Source organism: Petromyzon marinus, assembly GCF_048934315.1.
Source record: "Petromyzon marinus isolate PM22_M1 ecotype Great Lakes invasive population chromosome 67 unlocalized genomic scaffold, UKy_Petmar_22M1.pri1.0 chr67_unloc.3, whole genome shotgun sequence".
Classification (NCBI taxonomy): Eukaryota; Metazoa; Chordata; class Hyperoartia; order Petromyzontiformes; family Petromyzontidae; genus Petromyzon; species Petromyzon marinus.
The window spans coordinates 514,381-535,408 of NW_027422593.1; the positions used below are offsets into that span (position 1 = coordinate 514,381).

At 54.5% G+C, this 21,028-nt stretch overlaps 2 protein-coding genes across 2 annotated transcripts in view; one reads left to right on the forward strand and one right to left on the reverse strand.

Moving 5' to 3' along the window:
* Positions 1 to 21,028, forward strand: part of LOC116956757 (dynein axonemal heavy chain 2) — a 464,532-nt gene that overhangs the window by 426,400 nt on the left and 17,104 nt on the right. Inside the window, 8 exon segments of the mRNA XM_076057989.1 lie at positions 197 to 345; positions 1,512 to 1,695; positions 4,767 to 4,960; positions 7,714 to 7,899; positions 9,158 to 9,342; positions 13,211 to 13,514; positions 16,121 to 16,281; positions 17,707 to 17,821. Of these exon segments, the coding sequence (XP_075914104.1) occupies positions 197 to 345; positions 1,512 to 1,695; positions 4,767 to 4,960; positions 7,714 to 7,899; positions 9,158 to 9,342; positions 13,211 to 13,514; positions 16,121 to 16,281; positions 17,707 to 17,821 (1,478 nt within the window).
* The window catches only part of LOC142907956 (uncharacterized), a 224,622-nt gene that overhangs the window by 144,984 nt on the left and 58,610 nt on the right, over positions 1 to 21,028 (reverse strand). The window lies entirely within an intron of this gene.

A 21,028-nucleotide genomic window follows, 5' to 3' on the forward strand; every position in this document is an offset into this window, starting at 1 on the left:
CCCCCACTAAGCGAGTCTCCCCTCCGGGCCGTGTGTCCCGCAGGCGAGTGGGAGGACACGTGTGGCGAGCTGCAGCGCATGCTGCGAGTCTCCCCCCCACCAAGCGAGTCTCCCCCCACCAAGCGAGTCTCCCCCCCACCAAGCGAGTCTCTCCCCACCACCACCGAGTCTCCCCTCCGGGCCGTGTGTCCCGCAGGCGAGTGGGAGGACACGTGTGGCGAGCTGCAGCGCATGCTGCTCGTGCGCTCGCTACGGGCGGACCGCGTGCCCGCGTGCGTCACGGCCTTCGTCGTCAACAGCCTCGGGTCAAAGTTCGTGGAGCCGCCCGCGCTCGACTTGAGATCAGTGAGTGGTGGCGCACGTGGGGGGTGGGGGGTGGGGTGGGGGGTGGGCAGTGAGAGGTGTGAGAGTGTGTGTGAGAGTGTGTGTGTGTGTGAGAGTGTGTGAGTGTGTGTGTGAGTGTGTGTGAGATAGTGTGTGAGTGTGTGAGAGAGTATGTGAGAGTGTGTGAGAGTGTGTGTGTGTGTGTGAGAGTGTGAGAGTGTGTGTGAGAGTGTGAGCGTGTGTGAGATTGTGTGTGAGTGAGAGTGTGTGAGTGTGTGTGTGAGTGTGTGTGTGTGAGAGTGTGTGTGAGTGTGTGTGAGAGTGTGAGTGTGTGTGAGAGTGTGTGTGAGTGTGTGTGTGAGAGTGTGTGTGAGTGTGAGAGCGTTTGAGAGTGTGTGAGTGTGTGAGAGTGAGTGAGAGTGTGAGGGTGTGAGAGTGTGCGTGAGTGTGTGAGTGTGCGTGAGAGTGTGTGAGAGTGAGAGTGTGTGAGAGTGTGTGTGTGTGAGAGTGTGTGAGTGTGTGAGAGTGTGAGAGTTTGAGAGTGTGTGAGTGAGTGAGAGTGTGAGGGTGTGAGAGTGTGAGGGTGTGAGAGTGTGAGGGTGTGAGAGTGTGCATGAGTGTGTGAGTGTGTGTGAGAGTGTGTGAGAGTGAGAGTGTGAGAGTGTGTGTGAGAGTGTGTGAGAGTGTGTGAGAGTGTGTGTGAGAGTGTGTGAGAGTGTGAGTGAGTTTGAGAGTGTGAGAGTGTGCGTGAGGGTGTGAGAGTGTGCGTGTGTGAGAGTGTGTGAGTGAGAGTGTGTATGTGTGAGAGTGTGTGAGTGAGAGTGTGTGTGTGTGAGTGTGTGTGAGAGTGTGAGCGTGTGTGAGAGTGTGAGAGTGTGTGTGAGAGTGTGTGTGAGTGTGTGTGAGTGTGTGAGAGTGTGAGTGAGTGTGTGTGAGTGTGTGAGAGTGAGTGTGTGTGAGAAGACAAAGCTTCCCCCCCCCCCACCTGCCCACTCACCCACTCACTCACCCGCTCACCCACCCCCCCCACCCGCCCACCCCCCCCCCCCACGCACCCACTCACCCCCCCACGCACCCACTCACCCACTCACCCACTCACCCCCCCCACTCACCCCGCTCACCCACCCCCCACCCCCCACCCGCCCACTCACCCCCCCACCCCCCCACCCCCCCCCCGCGGTACCCAGGTGGTGGAGGACTCGACCCCGCGCACTCCGCTCATCTTCGTCCTCTCCCCCGGCGTCGACCCGGCGGGTCTCCTGCAACAGCTTGCGGAGAGCGCGGGCATGGCCACTCGCCTGCACACCCTCTCGCTGGGCCAGGGACAAGCGCCCCTCGCCACTCGCCTCGTCCACGAGGGCATCCGCAAAGGTGCCGGGCCGGCCGGCGGCCGCCAAGGCCAGCGCCGGAGCCTTGGCGTAGGCCGAGAGCGTCGAGGCGGTGGTGGTGGTGGTGGTTGTGGTGGTGGTGATGATCGTGGTGGCGGTGATTTCGGTGGCGGTGACCGTGGTGTGCGATGATGATCACGGCGAGCGGAAGGGTGGCCCGAAGCCTTCACGGGTACAATCCTAGTGCAGCGTATAGTGCTGGGTGTGTAGTGGTGCAGTGTATAGTGTAGTGTAATGGTAGTGGAGTGTCGTGTCCAGTGCAGTGTACACTATGCGCTACGGAACGTGCCAATTCGTTACCGGTACGGCACCACACCGGTTGCGTGTTGGAGAGCAAAGCCACACACACAGTGACACACACACAACTACACACAATGACACACACAGTGACACACACAGTGACACACACACACAGTGACACACACACAACTACACACAGTGACACACACACAACTACACACAGTGACACACACACAGTGACACACACACAGTGACACACACACACAACTACACACAACTACACACAGTGACACACACACAGTGACACACACACACAGTGACACACACACACAACTACACACAGTGACACACACAGTGACACACACACAACTACACACAATGACACACACAGTGACACACACAACTACACACAGTGACACACACAGTGACACACACACAACTACACACAATGACACACACACAACTACACACAGTGACACACACACAGTGACACACACACAGTGACACACACACACAACTACACACAACTACACACAGTGACACACACAGTGACACACACACAACTACACACAATGACACACACAGTGACACACACAACTACACACAGTGACACACACAACTACACACAGTGACACACACAGTGACACACACACAACTACACACAATGACACACACAGTGACACACACAGTGACACACACACAACTACACACAGTGACACACACACAACTACATACAGTGACACACACAGTGACACACACAGTGACACACACACAACTACATACAGTGACACACACAGTGACACACACAGTGACACACATAGCTACACAAAGAAAACAAAGATCCCCCGTGTAGCCTTAAGAGACTGTAGGGGCAAGTGCTGTTAGCGAGCACCTATGAAGGCCGGCACGGTGGCACACGAGGGGGTGGGTGGCCAGACGCTACGCCCGGCCGCCTTTGTCTCTCCAGTGGCGATGTTTACTACACACCGCACCAGGTACTCATTTGAGGCTGAGTCGACAGAGGCCCAGAACCGGTTCAGATAATCGTCACTGATGTTGGCCGTGAGCAGGAATCAAACCCGTGTCACCGCTAACCGCTACACTACCGCTCGCTACTATACAACTACACAACAACCGCCATTCGCCACTAAGTGGCGGTGACGTCACCACGACGCTTGTGCCAGGCCATGTGCACCTTGAGGCCACGTGAAGTGTCGAACGCCCGCTGGCAGGTCACGGGGCAGACCCAAGTGCCACGGGTCGACTGACTGAGATGACTGAGATGACTGGCTGATGCACCACCTGTGCCCCGTGCTGTGCCAACCCGCTGTGCTTTAGCCACCCGGCGCTCCGCTCGTTGTTGTGAGCGTCGCTCCTCCACCCTCCGTTGTTGTTGGAGGGCGACTGCCTCCAACTGCCCAGTAGCGTCCTTCACGAGCCTCCTCCACAGAGGCCGATCTAGACGCTGCTGGTACCAGTCATCGGCAATTCCACTCAGCTCCACGTCCTCCTGTGCCACATCACTCCATCTCTTCTCTAGCCCGTGCCGTGCCCGCCTAGCCCCCTCGATCCGGCCGAACAAAAGCTGTTACGGCATGCGGTGGCTGGGCATGCGGGCTACATGACCCAGCCAATGCAGCCTTGCCTGCCGGAGCTCACCGATGGGACCCTGCCCAGATCTTTCAAGGATTTGTGAGCTCCTCACACAATCCAGCCTGGTTAAATCCAGGATGGATCGTAGGCAGGCCAGCCTAAATGTTTCTAACCGGCGAAGATGTTCCATTAGGGTCACACAGTGACACACAGTGACACACACACAGTGACACAGTGACACACACACAGTGACACACACACAGTGACACACAGTGACACACACAATGACACATACAGTGACATACACACAGTTACACACACACAGTGACACACACACACACAGTGACACACACACACACAGTGACACACACACACAGTGACACACATAGTGACACACACACTGACACACACACACAGTGACACACACAGTGACACACACAGTGACACACACACAGTGACACACAGTGACACACAGTGACACACACACAGTGACACACACACAGTGACACACAGTGACACACACACAGTGACACACACACAGTGACACACACACACTGACACACACACAGTGACACACACACAGTGACACACACAGTGACACACACACAGTGACACACACACACAGTGACACACAGTGACACACAGTTACACACACAGTGACACACAGTTACACACACAGTGACACACACAGTGACACACACACACAGTGACACACACAGTTACACACACACAGTGACACACACACAGTGACACTGACACACACAGTTACACACACAGTGACACACACACACAGTGACACACACAGTGACACACACACAGTGACACACACAGTGACACACACAGTTACACACACACACACAGTGACACACACACAGTGACACACACACAATGACACACACACAGTGACACACACAGTGACACACACACAGTGACACACACAGTGACACACACACAGTGACACACACACACAGTGACACACACACACAGCAACACACACACACAGCGACACACACACAGCGACACACACACACAGCGACACACACACACAGTGACACACACACAGTGACACACACACAGTGACACACAGTGACACACACACAGTGACACACACAGTGATACACACACACAGTTACACACAGTGACACACACACAAGAGGTCACCCTATGACCTCTCCCCCTATGACCTCTCCCCCTATGACCCTCCTCCCGCCACCCACCCAGGCCACTGGGTCTACCTGGCCAACTGCCACCTGTCGCTCTCCTGGATGCCGCAGCTGGACAGGCTGGTGGAGCGCCTGCAGGCGGAGGAGGCGACACACGCAGACTTCCGCCTGTGGCTCAGCTCGAGTCCCCACGCGGACTTCCCCGTCTCCGTGCTCCGTGCCGGCATCAAGATGACCACGGAGCCGCCCAAGGTGACACCGCACGCGTGCGTGCGTCTCTCTGTGTGGGTGTGTCTGTGTCTCTCTGTGTGTGTCTCTGTGCGTGCGTCTCTGTGCGAGTGTCTCTGTGGGTGCGTCTCTGTGTGGGTGTGTGTCTCTGAGCGTGTGTCTGTGTGTCTCTCTGTGTGTCTCTGTGCGAGTGTCTCTGTGCGTGCGTCTCTGTGTGGGTGTGTCTCTGTGCGTGTGTCTGTGTGTCTCTCTGTGTGTCTCTGTGCGTGTGTCTGTGCGTGTGTGTCTCTGTGCATGTGTCTCTGTGCGTGTGTCTCTGTGCGTGTGTCTCTGTGCGTGTCTCTGTGCGTGTGTGTCTCTGTGTGTGTGTGTCTGTGCGAGTGTCTCTGTGCGGGTGTCTCTGTGTGTGTGTCTCTGTGTGTGTGTCTCTGTGCGGGTGTCTCTGTGCGGGTGTCTCTGTGTGTGCGTCTCTGTGCGGGTGTCTCTGTGCGAGTGTCTCTGTGCGAGTGTCTCTGTGCGAGTGTCTCTGTGTGTGTGTCTCTGTGCGAGTGTCTCTGTGCGAGTGTCTCTGTGCGAGTGTCTCTGTGTGTGCGTCTCTGTGCGAGTGTCTCTGTGTGTGCGTCTCTGTGCGGGTGTCTCTGTGTGTGTGTCTCTGTGCGAGTGTCTCTGTGTGTGTGTCTCTGTGCGAGTGTCTCTGTGCGAGTGTCTCTGTGCGAGTGTCTCTGTGTGTGCGTCTCTGTGTGTGTCTCTGTGCGTGTGTCTCTGTGCGTGTGTCTCTGTGCGGGTGTCTCTGTGTGTGCGTCTCTGTGCGTGCGTCTCTGTGCGTGCGTCTCTGTGCGAGTGTCTCTGTGCGTGCGTCTCTGTGTGTCTCTGTGTGTGTCTCTGTGCGTGTGTCTCTGTGCGGGTGTCTCTGTGCGAGTGTCTCTGTGCGTCTCTGTGTGTGGGTGTCTCTGTGTGGGTGTCTCTGTGTGTGCGTCTCTGTGCGTGTGTCTCTGTGCGTGTGTCTCTGTGCGTCTCTGTGTGGGTGTCTCTGTGTGTGTGTCTGTGTGCGTGCGTCTGTGTGCGTGTCTCTGTGTGAGTGTCTCTCTGTGTGTCTCTGGGTGTCTCTGTGTGGGTGTCTCTGTGCGTGTGTCTCTGTGCGTGTGTTTCTGTGCGTGTGTCTCTGTGCGTGTCTCTGTGTCTCTGTGTCTGTGTGTATCTCTCTGCGTGTCTCTGTGTGTCTCTGTGCGTGTGTCTCTGTGCGTGTGTCTCAGTGCGTGTGTCTCAGTGCGTGTGTCTCTGTGCGTGTGTCTCTGTGTGTGTGTCTCTGTGCGTGGGGAGCGGTAGTGTAGCGGTTAGCGCTACGCTGCGCTATGAACCTGGCGACCCGGGTTCGATTCCCACTCTCGGCCGATACCGGTGACGATTATCTGAACCGGTCCCGAGCCTCCCCTAGGTCGACTCAGCCTCAAATGAGTACCTGGTCTGGTGTGTAAACATCGCCACTGGGGAGACAAAGGCGGTCGGGCGTGGTGCTGGCCACCCACCCCCTCGTGTGCCGTGCCGGCCTTCATAGGTGCTCGCTAACAGCACTTGCCCCTACAGTCTGTTAAGGCTATGAGGGAGATATTTGTCTCTGTATGTGTGTCTGTCTCTACATATCTGCGTGTGTGTGTCTCTGTCTTTCTCTCTCTACATATGTGTGTGTCTCTGTGTCTCTCTCTACACATCTGTGTGTCTCTGTGTCTCTCGCTACATATCTGTATGTGTCTCTCTCTACATATCTGTGTCTCTCTCTGTCTCTCTCTACACATCTGTGTGTCTCTGTGTCTCTCTCTACATATCTGTGTGTGTCTCTGTGTGTCTCTCTCTACATATCTGTGTGTCTCTGTGTCTCTCTCTACACATCTGTGTGTGTCTCTGTGTCTCTCTCTACACATCTGTGTGTCTCCCTCTACATATGTGTCTCTGTGTGTCTCTCTCTACACATCTGTGTGTGTCTCTGTGTCTCTCTCTACATATCTGTGTCTCTGTGTGTCTCTCTCTACACATCTGTGTGTGTCTGTGTCTCTCTCTACACATCTGTGTGTCTCCCTCTACATGTGTGTCTCTCTCTACATATGTGTGTGCGTCTCTGTGTGTCTCTGTACACATCTGTATGTGTGTCCTCTGTGTGTCTCTCTCTACACATCTGTATGTGTGTGTGTGTCCTCTGTGTCTCTCTCTACATATCTGTGTGTGTGCGTCTGTGTGTCTCTCTCTACACATCTGTGTGTCTCTGTGTCTCTCTCTCTACATATGTGTCTCTCTCTACACATCTGTGTGTGTCTCTGTCTCTCTCTCTACATATCTGTGTGTGTGTGTCCTCTGTGTGTCTCTCTCTCTACATATCTGTGTGTGTGTCTCTGTGTGTCTCTCTCTACATATCTGTGTGTGTGTCCTCTGTGTGTCTCGCTCTACATATCTGTGTGTGTGCGTCTCTGTGTCTCTCTCTACACATCTGTGTGCGTCTCTGTGTCTCTCTCTCTACATGTGTCTCTCTCTATATATCTGTGTGTGCTTCTCTGTGTGTCTCTGTACACATCTGTGTGTGTGCGTCTCTGTGTGTCTCTCTCTACATATTTGTACGTGTGTGTCTCTGTGTGTCTGCGCGCGTGTGTGCGTGCGTGTCTGTGCGTGTGTGTGCGTGTCTGCGCGTGTGTGTGTGCGTGTGTGTGCGTGTCTGCGCGTGTGTGTGTGCGCGTGCGTGTGTGTGTGTGCGTGTGTGTGTGCGTGTGTGTGCGTGCGTGCCACCGCAGGGCCTGAGGGCCAACATGACGCGTCTCTACAGCCTGGTGACGGAGCCGCAGTTCTCGTCACGTCCCCAGGCCTACCGGCGCCTCCTCTTCGCGCTCTGCTTCTTCCACAGCCTCCTCGTGGAGCGCCGGAAGTTCCGGCAGCTGGGCTGGAACGTCGTCTACGGATTCAACGACTCCGACTTTGAGGTGCGCGGCTCCTGCTAGTCGTCGTCAGCGTCGTCAGCGTCGTCGTCATCATCGTCGTCGTCGTCATCTTCACCTTCGTCATCATTGTCGTCGTCATCATCATTGTCATCGTCGTCGTCATCTTCACCGTCATCGTCGTCGTCATCATCATTGTCATCTTCACCTTCGTCATCGTCGTCATCTTCACCTTCGTCATCGTCATCATTGTCATCATTGTCATCATCATCTTCACCGTCATCGTCGTCATCTTCACCTTCGTCATCATTGTCGTCGTCATCATCATTGTCATCGTCATCATCATTGTCACCTTCGTCATCGTCATCATTGTCATCATCGTCGTCATCTTCACCGTCATCGTCGTCATCATCATCATTGTCATCATCGTCATCATCATTGTCATCGTCATCTTCACCGTTATCATCGTCGTCATCATCATTGTCGTCATCGTCATCTTCACCGTCATCGTCGTCATCATCATTGTCATCGTCATCTTCACCGTCATCATCATTGTCGTCGTCATCGTCATCTTCACCGTCGTCATCGTCATCATTGTCGTCATCATCATTGTCACCTTCGTCATCGTCATCATTGTCATCATCGTCGTCATCTTCACCGTCATCGTCGTCATCATTGTCATCGTCGTCGTCATCGTCATCTTCACCGTCATCATCGTCGTCATCATCATTGTCGTCATCGTCATCTTCACCGTCATCGTCGTCATCATCATTGTCACCGTCATCATCATTGTCATCGTCATCTTCACCGTCATCATCGTCGTCATCATCGTCGTCGTCGTCATCTTCACCGTCATCATCGTCGTCGTCACCAAGACAATGCCATCGTCATATATCACGATCAGAGAATGTTTTAGGTGCGGTTAATGCAGAACAGGATTTCCTTCCACCAAGGTTTCCGTTTGGCAGCTCTCTCGACCTGCTTAGGCTTTCCAATATTTTTATTTTCATTTTCCTGCTGTGGTTGTCCCACCTGATGCAGCTCCCTTGTGTTGCCACCGTCATTTGATTTCCACCCACGTGACCTTTCAGGCGAGAGGGCCATTCACCTCACCTCACCTTGCCGCGGCCCGACGGGAGGTTTTTCCCGCCCGGCGTTTCAAACGTCTCGGCGCTTGTGAACGCCGTTTCACTCGCCTGCGAAGGGGTCAGACCTACGGCTGTACCCTGGCGGGCGGCAAAGGAGAGGGTCCCGGCGTTTTAGAACCTCCTCCTCCTCCTCCGTCGTCGTCGTCGTCCGCCAGGTGTCGGAGAGCCTGCTGAGCCTGTACCTGGACGAGTGCGAAGAGGTGCCGTGGGACGCACTGCGCTACCTCGTCGCCAGCATCAGCTACGGAGGGCACGTGACGGACGATTGGGACCGCCGGCTGCTCACCGCTTACATCGGGGGCCTCTTCTGTGAGCAGGCGGTGAGCGCACCCTACTACAGGTGAGCGGGCCCTACTACAGGTGAGCACACCCTACTACAGGTGAGCACACCCTACTACAGGTGAGCACACCCTACTACAGTTGAGCACACCCTGCTACAGGTGAGCACACCCTACTACAGGTGAGCACACCCTACTACAGGTGAGCACACCCTACTACAGGTGAGCGGGCCCTACTACAGGTGAGCACACCCTACTACAGGTGAGCACGCCCTACTACAGGTGAGCACACCCTACTACAGGTGAGCGGGCCCTACTACAGGTGAGCGGGCCCTACTACAGGTGAGCGGGCCCTACTACAGGTGAGCACACCCTACTACAGGTGAGCACACCCTACTACAGGTGAGCACACCCTACTACAGGTGAGCGCACCCTACTACAGGTGAGCGCACCCTACTACAGGTGAGCACACCCTACTACAAGTGAGCACACCCTACTACAGGTGAGCACACCCTACTACAGGTGAGCGCACCCTACTACAGGTGAGCGGGCCCTACTACAGGTGAGCACACCCTACTACAGGTGAGCACGCCCTACTACAGGTGAGCACACCCTACTACAGGTGAGCGGGCCCTACTACAGGTGAGCGGGCCCTACTACAGGTGAGCGGGCCCTACTACAGGTGAGCACACCCTACTACAGGTGAGCACACCCTACTACAGGTGAGCACGCCCTACTACAGGTGAGCGGGCCCTACTACAGGTGAGCGGGCCCTACTACAGGTGAGCACACCCTACTACAGGTGAGCGGGCCCTACTACAGGTGAGCACACCCTACTACAGGTGAGCGGGCCCTACTACAGGTGAGCACACCCTACTACAGGTGAGCGGGCCCTACTACAGGTGAGCACACCCTACTACAGGTGAGCGGGCCCTACTACAGGTGAGCACACCCTACTACAGGTGAGCGGGCCCTACTACAGGTGAGCGGGCCCTACTACAGGTGAGCACACCCTACTACAGGTGAGCGGGCCCTACTACAGGTGAGCACGCCCTACTACAGGGGAGCACGCCCTACTACAGGTGAGCGGGCCCTACTACAGGTGAGCACACCCTACTACAGGGGAGCACGCCCTACTACAGGTGAGCGGGCCCTACTACAGGTGAGCACGCCCTACTACAGGTGAGCACGCCCTACTACAGGTGAGCACGCCCTACTACAGGTGAGCACACCCTACTACAGGTGAGCGGGCCCTACTACAGGTGAGCACACCCTACTACAGGTGAGCGGGCCCTACTACAAGTGAGCACACCCTACTACAGGTGAGCAGGCCCTACTACAGGTGAGCGGGCCCTACTACAGGTGAGCGCACCCTACTACAGGTGAGCGGGCCCTACTACAGGTGAGCACACCCTACTACAGGTGAGCGGGCCCTACTACAGGTGAGCACACCCTACTACAGGTGAGCGGGCCCTACTACAGGTGAGCACACCCTACTACAGGTGAGCGGGCCCTACTACAGGTGAGCACACCCTACTACAGGTGAGCGGGCCCTACTACAGGTGAGCGGGCCCTACTACAGGTGAGCACACCCTACTACAGGTGAGCGGGCCCTACTACAGGTGAGCACGCCCTACTACAGGGGAGCACGCCCTACTACAGGTGAGCGGGCCCTACTACAGGTGAGCACACCCTACTACAGGGGAGCACGCCCTACTACAGGTGAGCGGGCCCTACTACAGGTGAGCACGCCCTACTACAGGTGAGCACGCCCTACTACAGGTGAGCACGCCCTACTACAGGTGAGCGGGCCCTACTACAGGTGAGCACACCCTACTACAGGTGAGCGGGCCCTACTACAGGTGAGCACACCCTACTACAGGTGAGCGGGCCCTACTACAGGTGAGCGGGCCCTACTACAGGTGAGCACGCCCTACTACAGGTGAGCACACCCTACTACAGGTGAGCGGGCCCTACTACAGGTGAGCACACCCTACTACAGGTGAGCGGGCCCTACTACAAGTGAGCACACCCTACTACAGGTGAGCAGGCCCTACTACAGGTGAGCGGGCCCTACTACAGGTGAGCGCACCCTACTACAGGTGAGCGGGCCCTACTACAGGTGAGCACACCCTACTACAGGTGAGCGGGCCCTACTACAGGTGAGCACACCCTACTACAGGTGAGCGGGCCCTACTACAGGTGAGCACACCCTACTACAGGTGAGCGGGCCCTACTACAGGTGAGCACACCCTACTACAGGTGAGCGGGCCCTACTACAGGTGAGCGGGCCCTACTACAGGTGAGCACACCCTACTACAGGTGAGCACGCCCTACTACAGGTGAGCACGCCCTACTACAGGTGAGCGGGCCCTACTACAGGTGAGCACGCCCTACTACAGGGGAGCACGCCCTACTACAGGTGAGCGGGCCCTACTACAGGTGAGCACGCCCTACTACAGGTGAGCACGCCCTACTACAGGTGAGCACGCCCTACTACAGGTGAGCGGGCCCTACTACAGGTGAGCGGGCCCTACTACAGGTGAGCACACCCTACTACAGGTGAGCGGGCCCTACTACAGGTGAGCGGGCCCTACTACAGGTGAGCGGGCCCTACTACAGGTGAGCACGCCCTACTACAGGTGAGCACGCCCTACTACAGGTGAGCACGCCCTACTACAGGTGAGCACGCCCTACTACAGGTGAGCGCACCCTACTACAGGTGAGCGCACCCTACTACAGGTGAGCACACCCTACTACAGGTGAGCGCACCCTACTACAGGTGAGCACGCCCTACTACAGGTGAGCACACCCTACTACAGGTGAGCGGGCCCTACTACAGGTGAGCACACCCTACTACAGGTGAGCACACCCTACTACAGGTGAGCACACCCTACTACAGGTGAGCACACCCTACTACAGGTGAGCACACCCTACTACAGGTGAGCACGCCCTACTACAGGTGAGCACACCCTACTACAGGTGAGCACGCCCTACTACAGGTGAGCGCGCCCTACTACAGGTGAGCGCGCCCTACTACAGGTGAGCACGCCCTACTACAGGTGAGCACGCCCTACTACAGGTGAGCACGCCCTACTACAGGTGAGCACACCCTACTACAGGTGAGCACACCCTACTACAGGTGAGCACACCCTACTACAGGTGAGCGGGCGACGTGGGCGGCCGCCGCCGCGGCCGTCGCCGCCATCGTCACCGTCACCGCCATGAACGCCACCATCGCCACCGTCACCGCCATCGTCACCGTCACCGCCATCGCCATGAACGCCACCATCGCCATCGTCACCGCCATCGCCATGAACACCATCGCCATGACCACCATCGTCACCGCCACCGCCATGAACACCACCATCACCATCGTCACCGCCATCGTCACCACCATCACCATGACCATCACCATCACCATCGTCACCGCCATCGTCACCACCATCGCCATGACCACCATCGCCACCGTCATGAACACCACCATCACCATCGCAACCTCCGCTGTCACCGCTGCCATCATCACCGCCACCATCATCACCGCCATCACAATCTCCACTGTCACCGCCACTATCACCACCACCACTATCACCACCATCACCATCACAACCTCCACTGTCACCGCCACCGCCGCTACCACGTGCCGCGCGACGGCGACAGTATCGGTGACGGTGTCGGTATCGGTGTCGGTGTCGGCGACGGTGACGGCATCGGTGGCGGTGACGGTATCGGTGTCGGTGACGGTATCGGTGACGATGAGGGTATCGGTGACGGTATCGGTGACGACGGTATCGGTGTCGGTGACGATGACGGTATCGGTGACGGCGACGGTATCGGTGACGGTATCGGTGACGATGACGGTATCGGTGACGGTATCGGTGACGGTATCGGTGACGGTATCGGTGACGGCGACGTCGGCATCGCCCGCAGGCTGTCGTCGCTGGAGTCGTACTACGTGCCGCGCGACGGGCCCCTGCCGGCGTACCGCGACTTTGCGGCGCTGCTGCCGCACGCCGACCACGCCGAGGCGTTTGGCCAGCACCCCAACGCGGACGTGGCCGGCCAGGCGGCCGAGACGCGCGCCCTGCTCGGCACGCTGCTCGGCCTGCAGCCGCAGGTGGGAGCCGGCGACTCCTCCGGCGACTCCTCCGGCGACTCCTCCTCCGGCGACGCCGACGCCGATGCCGTGCACGGCCAGCGTGCCGGGGAGGCGGTGTTGTCGCGCGAGGACAAGGTGCTCACGCACCTACACCGCTCGCAGCAGTGGGGCGAGCGTGCTGAGTGTGTGTGTTGAGTGTGTGTTGAGTGTGTGTGTTGAGTGTGTGTTGAGTGTGTGTTGAGTGTGTGTGTTGAGTGTGTGTTGAGTGTGTGTTGAGTGTGTGTTGAGTGTGTGTTGAGTGTGTGTTGAGTGTGTGTGTTGAGTGTGTGTGTTGAGTGTGTGTGTTGAGTGTGTGTGTTGAGTGTGTGTGTTGAGTGTGTGTTGAGTGTGTGTGTTGAGTGTGTGTTGAGTGTGTGTTGAGTGTGTGTTGAGTGTGGGCTGTGTGCTGAGTGTGTGTTGAGTGTGTGTTGAGTGTGTGTGTTGAGTGTGTGTGTTGAGTGTGTGTTGAGTGTGTGTTGAGTGTGTGTTGAGTGTGTGTTGTGTGTTGAGTGTGTGTTGAGTGTGTGCTGAGTGTGTGTTGAGTGTGTGCTGAGTGTGTGTTGAGTGCGTGTTGAGTGCGTGTTGAGTGCGTGTTGAGTGCGTGTTGAGTGCGTGTTGAGTGCGTGTTGAGTGCGTGTTGAGTGTGTGTTGAGTGTGTGTTGAGTGCGTGTTGAGTGCGTGTTGAGTGCGTGTTGAGTGCGTGCTGAGTGCGTGTTGAGTGTGTGTGTTGAGTGTGTGTTGAGTGTGTGCTGAGTGTGTGTTGAGTGTGTGCTGAGTGTGTGCTGAGTGTGTGTTGAGTGTGTGCTGAGTGTGTGCTGAGTGTGTGTGTTGAGTGTGTGCTGAGTGTGTGTGTTGAGTGTGTGCTGAGTGTGTGCTGCGTGTGTGTTGAGTGTGTGTTGAGTGTGTGTTGAGTGTGTGTTGAGTGTGTGCTGAGTGTGTGTTGAGTGTGTGTTGAGTGTGTGTTGAGTGTGTGCTGAGTGTGTGTTGAGTGTGTGTTGAGTGTGTGTGTTGAGTGTGTGCTGAGTGTGTGTTGAGTGTTGAGTGCGTGTTGAGTGTGTGTTGAGTGTGCGTGTTGAGTGTGTGTTGAGTGTGTGTGTTGAGTGTGTGCTGTGTGTGTGCTGAGTGTGTGTTGAGTGCGTGTTGAGTGCGTGTTGAGTGTGTGTGTTGAGTGTGTGTGTTGAGTGTGTGTGTTGAGTGTGTGTGTTGAGTGTGTGTTGAGTGTGTGTTGAGTGTGTGCTGTGTGTGTGCTGAGTGTGTGTTGAGTGTGTGTTGAGTGCGTGTTGAGTGCGTGTTGAGTGTGTGTTGAGTGTGTGCTGAGTGTGTGTTGAGTGTGTGCTGAGTGTGTGCTGAGTGTGTGCTGAGTGCGTGTTGAGTGCGTGTTGAGTGCGTGTTGAGTGCGTGTTGAGTGTGTGTTGAGGGCGTGTTGAGGGCGTGTTGAGTGTGTTTTGAGTGTGTGTTGAGTGTGTGTTGAGTGTGTGTTGAGTGTGTGTTGAGTGCGTGTTGAGTGCGTGTTGAGTGCGTGTTGAGTGCGTGTTGAGTGCGTGTTGAGTGCGTGTTGAGTGCGTGTTGAGTGTGTGTTGAGTGTGTGTTGAGTGTGTGTTGAGTGTGTGTTGAGTGTGTGTTGAGTGTGTGTTGAGTGTGTGCTGAGTGTGTGCTGAGTGTGTGTTGAGTGTGTGTTGAGTGTGTGTTGAGTGCGTGTTGAGTGCGTGTTGAGTGCGTGTTGAGTGCGTGTTGAGTGTGTGTTGAGTGCGTGTTGAGTGCGTGTTGAGTGCGTGTTGAGTGCGTGTTGAGTGCGTGTTGAGTGTGTGTTGAGTGTGTGTTGAGTGTGTGTTGAGTGTGTGTTGCATGCTGCGTGTGTGCTGTGTGTGTGCTACGTGCTGTGTGTGTGTGCTGTGTGTGTGCTGTGTGTGTGCTGAGTGTGTGTGCTACATGCTGTGTGTGCTGCGTGTGTGCTGCGTGGTGTCTGCTGTGTGTGTGTGCTGTGTGTGTGCTGTGTGTGTGCTGCGTGTCTGCTGTGTGTGTGCTGTGTGTGTGCTGTGTGCTGTGTGTGTGCTGCGTGTCTGCTGTGTGTGTGTGCTGTGTGTGTGCTGTGTGTGTGCTGCGTGTCTGCTGTGTGTGTGTGCTGTGTGTGTGCTGTGTGTGTGCTGCGTGTCTGCTGTGTGTGTGCTGTGTGTGTGCTGTGTGTGTGCTGCGTGTCTGCTGTGTGTGTGCTGTGTGTGTGCTGTGTGCTGTGTGTGTGCTGTGTGTGTGCTGTGTGTGTGCTGTGTGCTGTGTGTGTGCTGCGTGTCTGCTGTGTGTGTGTGCTGTGTGTGTGCTGTGTGTGTGCTGTGTGCTGTGTGTGTGCTGTGTGTCTGCTGTGTGTGTGTGCTGTGTGTGTGCTGTGTGCTGAGTGTGCTGCGTGCTATGTGCTGTGTGCTGCGTGTGTGCCACAGGTGCTGGCGCTGGTGGTGGACGTGGCGCTGAGTGTGTGCTGTGTGCTGAGTGTGTGCTGTGTGCTGAGTGTGTGCTGCGTGCTGTGTGCTGCGTGCTGTGTGCTGCGTGCTGTGTGCTGCGTGCTGTGTGCCGCAGGTGCTGGCGCTGGTGGTGGACGTGGCGCTGCGCGTGTGCTGAGTGTGTGCTATGTGCTGCGTGTGTGCTACGTGCTGAGTGTATGCTGTGTGCTGAGTGTATGCTGTGTGTGTGCTGCGTGCTGTGTGCCGCAGGTGCTGGCGCTGGTGGTGGACGTGGCGCTGCGCGTGCCCCCGCCGCTGGACGTGGAGCGCTGTCGCCGGCAGCTGTCGGACGAAGCCCCCCGCTGGGCTCCACTGGGGGCCGTGCTGCTGCAGGAGATGGGGCGCTACAACGCGCTGCTACACACCGTGCGGTGGGTGGTGGTGTGGTGGTGGTGTGGTGGTGTGGTGGGTGGGTGGGTGTGGTGAGTGGGTGGGTGGGTGTGTGGGTGGGTGGGTGGGTGAGTGGGTGTGTGAGTGGGTGGGTGGGTGTGTGAGTGTGTGAGTGGGTTGGTGTGTGAGTGGGTGGGTGTGTGAGTGGGTGAGTGTGTGGATGAGTGTGTGAGTGGGTGGGTGAGTGGGTGAGTAGGTGTGTGGGTGGGTGGGTGTGTGAGTGTGTGGATGAGTGTGTGGGTGAGTGGGTGAGTGTGTGTGTGTGTGTGGGTGGGTGTGTGAGTGGGTTGGTGTGTGAGTGGGTGGGTGGGTGAGTGTGTGTGTGTGGGTGGGTGTGTGAGTGGGTTGGTGTGTGGGTGGGTGGGTGAGTGTTTGAGTGGGTGTGTGAGTGAGTGGGTGAGTGTGTGGGTGAGTGTATGTGTGGGTGGGTGGTGTGTGGGTGAGTGGGTGTGTGGGTGGGTGAGTGTGTGGATGAGTGTGTGGGTGAGTGGGCAAGTGTGTGGGTGGGTGGGTGAGTGTGTGTGAGTGTGTGGGTGTATGTGAGTGTGTGTGTCTGTGTGAGTGAGTGTGTGTATGTTAGAGTGTGTGGGTGAGTGTGTGTCTGTGTGAGTGTGTGAGTGTGTATGTGTATGTGAGAGTGTGTGAGTGTGTGAGTGAGTGTGTGTGTGTATGTGAGAGTGTGTATGTGAGTGTGTGTGTGTATGTGTGTATGTGAGAGTGTGTATGTGAGAATGTGTGTGAGTGTGTGTGTGAGTGTGAGAGTGTGTATGTGAGAGTGTGTGTGTGTGTATGTGTGAGTATGTGTGTATGTGTATGTGTGTATGTGAGTGTGTATGTGAGTGTGTGTGTGAGAGTGTGTATGTGAGAGTGTGTGTGTGTGTATGTGTGAGTATGTGTGTATGTGTGTGTATGTGTGTATGTGAGTGTGTATGTGAGTGTGTGTGTATGTGAGAGTGTGTGTGTGTGAGTGGGTGTGTATGTGAGAGTGTGTGTATGTGAGTGTGAGTGTATGTGAGTGTGTGTATGTGAGTGTGTGTGTGTGAGTGTATGTGTGAGTGTGTATGTGAGTGTGTATGTCTGTATGTGAGAGTGTGTGTGTGTGTATGTGTGTATGTGTGTGTGAGTGTGTGTGTGAGTATGTGTGTAAGTCTGTATGTGAGAGTGTGTGTGTGTGAGTGGGTGTGCAAGTTGGCACAGTGGGCAGCACAGGTGATCTCAGTCGGTCGACCCGTGGCACCCGCTGGGTCTGCCCCGTGACCTCCTCCTCCTCCTGCCGGCGGGCGGTTCGACACTTCACGTGGCAGCCTCGGCGTGCACCCAGCCTGGCACGGGCACCGTGGTGACGTCACCGCCACTTGTTGTTGCATGTGGTTTAGGTCTAACCCCCCCCCCCGTACCCCATCCAGCTCATCGCTCTCCGACCTGGAGCGGGGGATCCGGGGCCTGGTGGTGATGTCGGCCCACCTCGAGGAGACCTTCAGATGCATCCACGACCTCCGTGTGCCACCCTCCTGGACACGGGTCAGCCCCCCCCCCACTCCCCCGCTGTGTGTGTGTGTGTCTGTGTGTGTGTCTGTGTGTGAGTCTGTGTGTGTGTGTGTGAGAGTGTGTCTGTGTGTGTGAATGTGTCTGTGTGTGTGTGAGAGTGTGTCTGTGTGTGTGTCTGTGTCTGTGTGTGAGAGTGTGTCTGTGTATGTGTGAGAGTGTGTCTGTGTGTGTGAGTCTGTGTGTGTGTGTGAGTCTGTGTGTGTGTGTGAGTCTGTATGTGTGTGAGAGTGTGTCTGTGTGTGTGAGTATGTCTGTGTCTGAGTCAGTGTGTGTGTGAGAGTGTGTCTGTGTGTATGTGTGAGTCTGTGTGTGTGAGTCTGTGTGTGTGAGTCTGTGAGTGTGTGTGTGAGTCTGTGTGTGTGTGAGTCTGTGTGAGAGTGTGTCTGTGTGAGAGTGTGTCTGTGTGAGTCTGTGTGTGTGTGAGTCTGTGTGTGTGTGAGAGTGTGTCTGTGTAAGGGTGTGTGAGTGTGACGTTAGAAGGGAAGCAATAAAATAATAAAAATATAAAACAATAAAATTATTATTCTTGGTTCTTTCGGTAAAGTCACCACCACGTTAGAAGGGAAACAATAAAATAATACAAATATAAAACAATAAAATTCTCACAACGTTTCGACTGCAACACAGGCAGCAATCATCATCAGGTGTGAAAACCACAGCAAGAACAATGTAAAGCATGTTTTAAGCTTCAAATCACTTTAAGCTATTAGTCATTGTAGTTGCGTATTTAATGTGGCGCTGCACTCTGATGTTGTAGGAGAAAATATTTATGAAAAATTTTGATTTAAAGCTTTCGTGACTGCAGGGATTCATATTCTTGGTTCTTTCGGTAAAGTCACCACCACGTTAGAAGGGAAACAATAAAAGAAAAAAAATATAAAACAGTAAAATTCTCACGACGTTTCGACTACAGCACAAGCAGCAATCATCATCAGGTGTGAAAACCACAGCAAGAACAATTTGAAAAAAGTGGCGTTTTTTTAAATTAACGTTACCACCACGGAGAGCGATTTGGCAGTTTGTTCAGATGGACGAGTCCATCTATGTTCGGAAAAGAGGAGGGGGGGAGAGACGAAAATAATGGATGCGGTCTGAAAGCCACCGTAAGCGTGAACAATCAATTAAGACCCGAAATGGTTTATCAAATCCTTCCAATGATTGCTAAGCCAGAATCCATCTTCTCCGTTGTCTCTGTGTTTGGAAATGTGGATAGCCTCATGAACGAATCTATCATGGTAGCCAGATGGCTTGCAAAGAACCTCCGTCTTGTTTTATATTTTTTTATTATTTTACTGTTGCCCTTCTACGTGGTGGTGACTTTACCGAAAGAACCAAGAATATGAATCCCTGCAGTCACGAAAGCTTTAAATCAGAATTTTTAATAAATGTTTTCTCCTACAACGTCAGAGTGCAGCGCCACATTAAATACGCAACTACAATGACAATAGTTTAAAGCGATTTGAAGAATTTTGATTTAAAGCTTAAAACATGCTTTACATTTGTTCTTGCTGTGGTTTTCACACCTGATGATGATTGCTGCTTGTGCTGCAGTCGAAACGTCGTGAGAATTTTACTGTTTTATATTTTTTTTCTTTTATTGTTTCCCTTCTAACGTGGTGGTGACTTTACCGAAAGAACCAAGAATATGAATCCCTGCAGTCACGAAAGCTTTAAATCAAAAGATCACGTTATGCTTTAGCCATATTTGTTTGTTGTTGTAGTAGTAGTACAGAGTTGGATCGATAACTTTCATCTAAATTGTCTTACGGTCAAATTTTGATTTAAAGCTTTCGTGACTCCAGTGATTAATATTCTTAGCTCTTTCGGTAAAGTCACGTTGAAGGGAGACAATAAAATAATAAATATATATAAACCAATATATTTGTTATTATTTTATTGTTTCCCTTCAACGTGACTTTACCGAAAGAGCTAAGAATGTCTTACGGTTGTTGTTGTTGTTGTCTGACTTGCATCCCACTAGGATTTTAGTTTTTTTTGCACACAGCTGTTGGTGTACGGTGATTTTTTTTTCCGGAACGCTTTGCCTGGTCTTTTTTCCTGTTTTTCCCGTAGTAGTCGCTTCATAAGACGCTTAGCTTGGTTCACGTTATGAGACCTCATTTGCCAGTAACAAGATATAGTAATCGGCTTTTACCCTTTTATCTGGCACAAAAAACTGACACCTTTGTACAAGGGATCATGTTTGCAATAACCACAACACAAGTAGTCAAAATGCAAACAAAAAAAGACAACTCTGATAATGAGATGCACTGATAATGATATTGGCACTGTCCTTTTAGCGTCTTCTGGTCCAACACCAGTGTGAGACTAAGGGCTCTAAGAAAAGCCGTCTCTGGTGTGGACCAATCAAATTCGAGGACAGTGCCAATATCATTATCAGAGTTGTCTTTTTTGTTTCTTTGCATTTTTGACTGCTTGTATTGTGGTTATTGCAAACACGATCCCCCTTGTGTTTGGACGTGTTTGTGTTTGTTGTAGTACGGAGTTAGACTGACGGCCTTAATCTAAAGTTGTCTTGTGGTTGTTGTTGTTTGACTTGAATCCCACTCGGGATTTTTTTTGCACACAGCGTTGGTGGTGGTGTACGGTGATTTTTTTTTTCCAGGAATATTTTGCTGGTTTTTTTTCTCCATGGATTTTCTGTTTTGCACAAAGTCACCACAACGTAGCCACTTTGAGATTGTTTCTCTTGTTCGTGTTTTTTTTTGTGTTTTTTTTTCGTTCCTGTTTGTTGCGGTCGCGCCCGATTCAAGAGCCCAATGGCTCACGGGGCTATCCCAAAAATAAATAAAACTGAAACTGAAACGCGTCCGACCGCCGTCCGCGGGGGGTGGTGGCGGCGGCGGCGGTGGTGGTGACGGTGGTGGTGGTGGTGGTGACGGTGGTGGTGGTGGTGGTGGCGGCGGTGGTGACGGTGGTGACGGCGATGGCGGTGGTGGTGGCGGTGGTGGTGGTGGCGGTGGTGGTGGTGGCGGTGGTGGCGGCGGTGGTGGCAGCGGTGGTGGCGGTGGTGGCGGTGGTGTCGGTGGCGGTGGTGACGGTGGTGGTGGTGGTGGTGATGATGGTGGTGGTGGCGGCGGCGGCGGCGGTGGTGGTGGCGTCGGTGGTGGTGGCGGTGGTGGTGTCGGTGGTGACGGTGGTGGTGGCGGTGGTGGTGGT